Here is a 9544-nt window from a genome sequence, read left to right as displayed (position 1 = left end):
TTAAAACTATAAAGTAGGTTTGATATACAAGAGTTGTATTTAAATCAGGACTTTATTTTCCATATTCAAAATTTAATTATATCATTAGTCATCCTTAACTTTCCTTATTTAGACCTCCACAATATATACTTATAAATATACATATAATATTACGTGCTCTTCTTTAAATATACGATATGCATATTAGTTGGTGAATATTTAAAAAGGAACACAGGTGGCGCGTGGAAGCAAGAGGGCAGCGCGTGAACCAAAACGCGTGGTATTAACACACAGAAAGGCCTCCAATGTGTGTAAATTGTGACACACCAACACACATTTAGAGAGAACCCGAAGGATCCGTCAACGCGCCGCGATTCGGTCGGATTATTCATCTCCGAAAAACCCTACCTTTTGACCACCTACCCAGGGCCAGTTTGTTACCATCCATCACCCTCTTCTTTCTCTCTCTTTCTTTCTTTCTCTCTCCTCTCACACACACAAACACCAAAAACACATACTAGTTCTCTCTTCTTCGATACTGGCTTATGGTATTCCCGCCTCTCGACACAACAATTCCTAAACCCTAGCTTTCTCTCTCTGTCTCTATCTCTTTCTCTTTCGTTTTTTTTTTCTTCAGTAATCCTTGTTACTTCTGGTAAGTAATTAAATGAAAGCAATCATCTTTTTCGTAATGTTAAAATAGACTGCTATGGTTAATTACTGTTTTTGATTGGAGGGGAGGATCTGAGTTTCGTCAATTTGATTTTGTTATTGAATTTGATCCAGGAAGGAAAAAGATTGGGTCTTTTAAAGGTTTGAATACATGTCCGTCAATCAATCGAAGGGTGACAAGAACGAGCCGCAGCAGTACAGAAGAGTAGGTCGATCCGGTAACTCATCCTTGCCAAGGAACTACTCCGGTGGTGGTGGGAAGGGCGGCGGCGGCGGCGGAGGAGGAGGAAGTAACACCGCCCCGCCATCCTCCTCCTCTTATTCTTCGCAGAGAAGGTAATTTAAAACTAGGGTTTGCTACATTATCTACGCTTCTGTGTATGTATGTTTGAATTTAGGGTATGTTTTTCATGTTCGTGATTTGGGTGTTTTTTTAGCTTTAAGAAGACGAATAACCATGCTCAAGGAGTACAACCTAGGGTAAACACCCCGATTACAAATTCAAATTCGGATTTGTCGAATTCTTCTACTCCCGGAGGCGCTAGTGTAACCAATGGCGCACATTTACAACCGCCGGCACGAGGTATTCTTGCTCAAAATCCCTTCGATTTCCATAATTTCATCCTTCTATTCCCCAAAGCTTCCACCCCTTTCACTGTATAACACAAAATTCTTCCCAAAACTATGATTCTACTCGATTCAAAATCCTTACTTTGTGTATATTAGGTGCACCTGGTGCTCCATCTACAGGAGCTACTCCAAAGCCATCTGAAACACCAATTCAGAAGAACACCAACACCCCCGGCCTCCCAAAGGCTCCTCCACAGGGTAACACAGCTGTTCCCAGTTCTGATGTTACTGGTCCTTCAACTCCAACAAAAGGTATAATCCAAGTGATTGTAAATTTGTAACTACAACAAGGGTATTTTCGTAATTTTCTTGTCTACTGATGCTCTTTTTTTTGAGTTCAGGTCCTGCAGATGCTTCTAGGGCATTTCAACTTCAATTTGGATCAATCAGTCCTGGTATCATGAATGTAATGCAGGTAAATGTTTATTGTGATAGAGATTTTTTAACTTGAACAAACTAACAAGGGTATTTTTGTAATTTTGTAGATACCCGCTCGAACTAGCTCTGCCCCACCAAATTTTGATGAACAGAAACAAGCTCAAGCTCGTGTTGATTCCTTAAAAGCTAATAAACTTCCAACTCCATCAATCCCAAAACAAAGAAAAGATGATGTTTCTGTTTCTGTTTCTGTTGTTCAAAGTAATGCCCCTGAGATTCATCATTCTATTCCAAAACCTAAAAAAGAAAACCAAACTTTATCTACCCATTCTACCCCTCAAAAGCTGCCAGGTCCACCAATCCCTGGTGTTTCAATGCAAATGCCATTTCACCATTCTCCAATACACGTCCCTTACCCTACTCCAAATCCCCAAATGCAATCACAAGGAATGCCAAATATGCCCCTCCCAATGCCCTTACCAATGGGGAATCCACCACAACAAGTATTCGTGACACATCATCCAATGCAGCCACAAGGGATCATCCATCAAGGTCAAGGTATCAACTTTTCTTCTCCACAAATGCCACCTCAGCTTGCCAACATGGCAATTGGTGTTGGACAACATTACCAGTCACCACCACCACCACCCACCGGAAAACTCGGTGGTCACCGGAAAACCGTGAAAATCACACACCCTGACACTCATGAAGAGCTCAGACTTGATAAAGGGTCAACCCCCCCTAGGCCCCACCTCCCTCATGGGTCCCAGCCTCTTCCTTCTTTTCCACCTGGACACCCCATGAATTTCTATTCTAACTCTTTTAACCCTAACCCTATTTTCTTCCAACCACCTAATAATTCACAAACACAACCACAACCACAAACACAAACAAATAGTGGATCTCAGCCACCTAGGTTTTATAATCAGGTGACAGTGAAACCAGCTGCTAATGTTGTAGTACATGAAAAGGTTAGTGTTAGTGAGTCATCTTTGTTAGGTAGTGTACCTGTTAATGACAAAAATGACAAAAATGACCTCCCCAAAAGAAGTGAAAGAACACATGTGGAAGCTTCTGTTCTTCTTTCTCAAAAGGAACCTGAAGTTAAACCATCTAATGCCTCTTTTGGCTCTTTCCAATCTGAGAATTCAACAAATTTGGTTTCTTCTGTTGAGGATTTGGCCCCACTTGTTAAAGATGAACAGATAAAGCCAGAAATGAAGGTACTTTTTTAATTTTTTTTTTAAAATTTTTTCGTGTGTTAAAAATGTAACATTGTGTGATTTGTCATATTCAGATAGGTGAACAGTTGGATACTCCTTCAAGCTCTTCTTCAGAAGCATTAAAGTCAACTCCTGTAATGGAAGTCAACGAGGAGGTTTCAGAAACCACCGATAAAGTGGTGGCTGTGGATGTTGCCGCCAATGCCACTGGCGGGTTTTTAGGTGGTAGTGGTGAAGAAGGGGTAAACTCCAGTGAAAAAATTGTGATCGAGACAAATCTTGAAACCCCCCTTAAAAATCAAGATCCAAAGGTCGAATCTTTGGAGTCAAAAGAACAAGAAAAAGATTCGATTTTTCCCACCAATGAGCCCGAGGACACTAAAATCAATGATGATCAAATCTTGAAATCAGATATTCAAGTTGATATTTCCGTTTCTACCCCTGAAGAGGATATGGGGAAGAGTGAAAACTCAGTGCCTTCAATGGATCCATCCTTACCTGATTCCGCAAAGACCAAGGGCAATTTGGGTATTTCAAATACAAATACCAACACAAACACATCTAAATCAAAAAAGAAAAGAAGGGATATTTTGAAATTTGCAGATGCTCAAGGGACAACTTCTGATCTTTACATGGCATACAAAGGTCCAGAAGAAAAGAAAGAAACCCCATGTTCTGAAACCCTAGAAGAAGCCTCTTCAATACCTCAAAATCAAGATATTGATGAAAAAGAAAAACATGTCAACAAATTTGAACCTGATGATTGGGAAGATGCTGCGGACATTTCTACCCCTAAGCTTGAAACAATTGAGAATGAAGGATTATCCAAAAAGTACTCAAGAGATTTCTTACTAAAATTCTCTGAACAATGTAATGAACTCCCTCTAGGGTTTGAGCTCACACCCGATATAGCCGAGGCGGTGATGTCAAATCTTGCTGCCCGGGAACCTCGGGCAGCTGCCCGGACACTTGACCGCCGCCCGAGTAATGTCGGGCATGATGACCGGTGGAGTAAAGGGCAAACGGGTGTGAACTTCACCGGAAATGTCCCGGGATTTAGGCCGGTTCATGGCGGTGTTTTGAGAAACCCGCGGGCTCAGCCGGTGTTTTCCGGCGGGATCTTGGCGGGCCCGTTGCAGTCGCCAGGTGTCATGCAAAGGAACAACTCTGATTCGGACAGGTGGCAGCGTGTGAGTGGTGGGAATAATCAAAGAGGGTTAATCCCGTCTCCAAACACTCCAATGCAAGTGATGCATAAAGCTGAGAGAAAATACGAAGTGGGAAAAGTAACAGATGAAGAACAAGCTAAACAAAGACAATTAAAGGGAATTTTGAACAAATTAACACCTCAAAACTTCGAGAAGCTTTTTGAACAAGTCAAACAAGTCAACATTGACAATGCGAACACTTTATCGGGTGTAATTAATCAGATTTTTGATAAAGCGTTAATGGAGCCCACTTTTTGCGAAATGTACGCTAACTTTTGTTCAAGGCTTTCTGTCGAATTACCGGATTTTAGTGAAGATAATGAGAAAATCACTTTTAAAAGATTACTTTTGAATAAATGTCAAGAGGAATTTGAACGAGGTGAACGTGAAGAACAAGAGGCGAATAGAACTGAAGAAGAAGGTGAAGTGAAACAAACCGAAGAGGAGAGAGAAGAGAAGAGAGTGAAAGCGAGAAGACGAATGTTGGGGAATATAAGATTAATCGGTGAATTATATAAAAAAAAAATGTTGACTGAAAGAATAATGCACGAATGTATAAAGAAGCTATTAGGTCAATATCAAAGTCAAAATCAGAATCCCGATGAAGAAGATATCGAATCATTATGCAAATTAATGAGCACAATTGGAGTAATGATAGATCATCCACGTGCTAAAGAACACATCGACGTGTATTTTGACACAATGTTGAGATTATCAAACAACATGAAACTTTCTTCACGTGTCAGATTCATGTTAAAAGACGTAATTGATTTAAGAAAAAACAAATGGCAACAAAGAAGAAAAATCGAAGGCCCAAAAAAAATCGATGAAGTACACCGAGACGCAGCCCAAGAACGACATGCCCAGTCCACCCGTTTGGCCCGCGGGCCGAGTTTCAACTCTTCCACCCGCCGGGTCGGACCCGGTCCGGGTCAGAATCTGGGTCATAACCCGGGTCAAGGCCATTTGTTACCGTCTCCGAATTCGGGTTTTCGCGGGATGGGTCCGGGTCGCGGGTATAACCAAGATGCGAGATTTGATTTTGAAAACCGGACTTTGTCGATTCCGTTGAGACCGATGAGTGAAAATGATGGAATTACCCTTGGCCCACAAGGTGGGTTAGCTAGAGGGATGTCGGTTAGAGGTCACCCTAACCACCACCACCAACCCGAACCGAGTCCGAGTCCGAGTCCGAGTCCGCGGGTCCCGGTTGGTCCGAACGGGTCGAGTCAACCGGGTTATGACTCGCCGTCGGCTCGAGTGTGGGTCCCGGCTCCGGTTCAAGATAAGGTGTGGCCGGCAGAACGGTTACGTGATATGTCAATGGAGGCGATTAAAGAGTTTTATAGGTAATGTAATAATTTTTTTTATTTATTTATTTTTGTGTGTGTGTGAAGTAATGATAGGGGTAATTTGGTAATTTTGCAGTGCGAGAGATGAGAAGGAAGTGGCGATGTGTGTAAAGGAATTGAATGCACCGAGTTTTTACCCTTCGATGATATCGATTTGGGTGAATGATTCTTTCGAGAGGAAAGAAGTGGATCGGGATTCACTCGCTAAGCTTCTTGTGAATCTTGGAAAATCTCAAGATGGAATACTAAATCAAGAATCACTTGTTCGAGGGTAAGTTTGAAATGCAATGACTATTTTGCCCTTTGAGATTCCAAATCTTTTGACGTACTTTTATCAATTTTGTAGATTGGAATCGGTTCTTGGAGCGTTAGAAGACTCGGTGAATGATGCTCCGAAGGCAGCGGAATATCTTGGGAGGATCATCGGGAGGATGCTCATAGGAAATGTGGTCCCGTATAAGGAGGTGTGGCGGCTGATATACGAAGGGGGGGAGGAGCCAGGGCGGCTGGTGGAGGTGGGACTGGCGGCGGAGGTGGTGGGGGTGATTTTGGAGATGATTGAATCGGAAAAAGGGAATCAGTTTTTGAATGGGATTCGGAAAGAGTCTAATCTTCGTGTGGAGGAGTTTCGGCCTTCAAATAGTAAAAAAGCGTTGAGAATAGATAAGTTTGTTTAGAGGGAGTGATATTGATGCTTGTTGAATCTTTGGTTAGAAAAAACAAAAATGGAAGTGTTTTAGTGTCGAGGGTTGGATAGGAAGAATTATATATGTTTTGGGGGGTTTTGTGATTCTTTTTTTTTTTTTTTTTTTATTATTTTATATTTGTTAACTTCAAAATGATTATTATCTGCAATTGCAAAAAGGTTCAAATGAGCATCAAGGTTTTTTTTATTCTATTTAGTGGTCAGATGATAAAAAATATAGTAACTCGATATTTGGTTATTGATGGATTTCTATGTTAATGATGGTGTAACTTGTGGAATGTTATGACTTTTGTAATTCGTTTTTTGATAAGATGGTCTAGATCATGGTTTTTTGATAAATGGTATATTGCAACTACTTTTAACCTGTTAGCACGAAAGTATATCGTACATTAGCCAGTTTTATTTTATTTGTTAGGAAAAGTATAAACAAGTATCTCTTTCAAAAAAAAAAAAAAACAAGTAAAATAAGATAAAATACAAAAAAACTATTAAATTTTGGTTATTTTTGTGGTTTAATAATTATATTTTGGTTTTGTTGATAAAAGTCTATCTGAGTTTGACAATTTTTTAATTACTAGACATTTGACATGTTATTATATGTTAAAATGGTAAAAAAAAAATATAAAAATTTCGCTAAAACTATTAAACTGACTTATTTTATTGTAACTATTTTAACCTGTTATATCATGTCAAAGCGGTCGATATAGAAAAATGTGTTGAACTTGAGTGACTACCATCGTCGACAATGGTTAAACTACAAAATAACCCAAATATAATTACTTTTACGTAATTCAAAATTTATTTTAACATCATTTTTCTGGATGATGAAGATTAATTGTGTCGGTTTTATTGAACTAAAAAACTTTTATGTATTTCGAAATTTATTTTGTCATTTTTCTGAATGATGAAGATAAATTATGTGTTGGTTTTATCTAACTAAAAAAACCTTCAAATCCAAAAGCATACTACAAACCATGCGGACCGGATATTTATGAATCTATTGATGTTATTAGTGAGGGTGATGTTATCAGTGACGGTCCAAATATATTTTGGGCCCGATGTGCGAGAAAATAAAAAAGCCCCTCAAAGGAATGAGTATAACTTTTTTTTTTTTTTTTTTTTCCTTCTAAATCTATTAATTTAAAGGAAAATGTTTATTGTAGTTTTTTAGATACAAAGTGATTAATAACACTATCACGTTAAAATAACATTGATTTAGCGGTTGTGTTGTATCCCTTCTATCCGACAAGTGGCACAATCATATTTATTTATTAGGGAGAAAGTCATTTAGGTTTACACCAGACGCTTTGGCATGTTATTATACGTTAAATGGTCACAATACAAAATTTTCATTAAAGCCATTTGAATTATATATATATATATATATATATATATATATATATATATATATATATATATATATATATATATATATATATATATATATATATATATATATATATATATGCTAAAGCTCAACAACGAACCATTTTAAACCATAGAACCAAGAAACTATTATTTTTTTCAAGTTTTAGATCTTACGATTTATCGAAAAAAAATATATTTATAGAGATCTTACATTCTTATCGATGCTAGACAATTTTGAATATGTATGTCGTTAGGTCACCCAATATTGTTGTATATCTTAACGATCGCATGGGACTGTTGTGTGTTTTTGGCCCAACAATTGGTTAGATGTCCGGTGTTTCGAGTAGTTGATAGATAAGGCGAGACCCGAGAGGTCTCGCTGCCTCTGAAAAGCAGTAAGTGGTAGTAAGAAGAGTCGAAGTGGGTTCAGTAACTTGGGATTCGTTTGTGGAGTTGCTTGCATTCTAGGTATATGCTCAATTGTTTGTAGTGGGATTAAATAATCTCAGAGTGGTTAGTTTGACCCTGTTGCGCAACTCTCGTCTGAGTCTAACTGTTGCAGGGATGAGTCTTATACTCGCAGGTTTATCTGAACCTTCTGTCGAGTTAAGTGTGTTGGATTAGATGTCTAAGTCAATAATTATTATTGGTATGTATTCGACCCGACTTGGCATGGTCCATTTGGGTTGCATGGCATTGGAACAATTGGATAGACTAAAGGAGAAAAAGGATACTAGTGATTTATATTAATATATTATAAGTTCTAATATATTAATATGAAATCATATTATTTAATTAGTATTGACCAAGAATTAATTCAGAGATCAAAAAGAACTAATTAAATATGGACTCTTATATATATATATATATATATATATATATATATATATATATATATATATATGTCTGTGTGTGTGTGTGTGTGTGTGTGTGGTGGGCCAAGTTCATTTAGGTTAGGCTAAGCTTTCATGGATAGTCCATGGAGTGTTTAACCCATGGATCCTATGGAAATGAAAGGTCATGTGTATTAGGGTGTACATGAATATAACCCTAATCATCCACGCTATATAAAGAGGTCTATGGTTCATGAAATGGCACTAGTGTGTATACATAAAAGAGGGCAACCCGATTTCATAAGTGTGAACATAAGTATCCTTGTTCTGAAGTTATTCCAAGAGTTCTTGGTGTTGTGTGATTCCATTTGAGGTGCAACACTTGAGGCACTAGGCTCTTAAAGGTTCAAGACTTCAAGCTCCATCAAAAGGTATGTCATTCTACTAGATACTTGTAGTATAGTTGCTTCATATTATGCTAGTTAGGATGAAACCTTAAAATATTGAATATTTGCATGTATAATAGAGAAAACATAGATCTAAGGTTTATAGGGTTACATGTACACATAGGAGTGTTAAAATTTTCAAAACTCATCAGTGGTATCAGAGCCTCAGATTGTTTTCATTTATATTTGATGCAAATTGCTGAAAATTAAAGTTTGTATGCTATCTGGACAGCTGACTCGCCGAGTCCATTAAAGGACTCGATGAGTCCATGCCTAAATTCATCCAACTCGTCGAATTGGTTCTTGCACTCGACATTTGGACCCCCTGGCAGCATATCTTCGAGTTTTATGGCTGGAATTGGTCTAGAATCACTAACTTAAACTGTTTTGGACTTATAAAACCTGTTTTTGATGTTGTAATGATTATGGTGAACCAATTTCAAAGCTGTTATCAAAATTTCAAGTTTTATGTGCGTTTATGTGATTCTTGAAATTGTTGATATGATTGTTCATATACTTATGAGATTCAGTAGATCATAGGAATTATTTGCAAATAGTTTGTTAGTTAATTCTTGATCTAAATGTTGTTTTAGTGGAGTCCATAATTTGTCCTCAAGTTATGGATTATCAAAAATCATTTCTTTTAAAGATCCATTAACATGCATAAGTTACATAATTTGAAGAGTTTTTCTATTAAAATAGTTTTATGGACTCCATAATTTGTCCTCAAGTTATGGATGTTCAAGAGT

The 9544-nt window shown here is 37.8% G+C and overlaps 1 protein-coding gene across 2 annotated transcripts; it reads left to right on the top strand.

Moving 5' to 3' along the window:
- The first annotated feature begins 232 nt into the window (after positions 1–232).
- On the top strand, positions 233–6317 carry LOC111921415 (eukaryotic translation initiation factor 4G). Of its 2 annotated transcripts, none has more exons than XM_042902161.2 (9): positions 233–634; positions 770–987; positions 1089–1234; positions 1378–1533; positions 1623–1696; positions 1767–2882; positions 2957–5439; positions 5519–5713; positions 5789–6317. In XM_042902161.2, exons 2-9 carry the CDS (start codon positions 803–805, stop codon positions 6117–6119), a joined length of 4686 nt encoding a protein of 1561 aa, XP_042758095.2. In that variant the 5' UTR covers positions 233–634; positions 770–802; the 3' UTR covers positions 6120–6317. The 2 variants fall into 2 exon arrangements, with proteins under 2 accessions (XP_042758095.2, XP_023772762.2); XM_023916994.3 differs by having other exon boundaries at positions 766–987.
- The last annotated feature ends 3227 nt before the right edge of the window (positions 6318–9544 follow it).

The sequence above is a fragment of the Lactuca sativa genome, chromosome 1 (genome assembly GCF_002870075.4).
Source record: "Lactuca sativa cultivar Salinas chromosome 1, Lsat_Salinas_v11, whole genome shotgun sequence".
NCBI classification, from domain to species: domain Eukaryota; kingdom Viridiplantae; phylum Streptophyta; class Magnoliopsida; order Asterales; family Asteraceae; genus Lactuca; species Lactuca sativa.
Note: the sequence above shows the minus strand (reverse complement) of the source record. Positions and strands in the feature narration are given on the sequence as shown.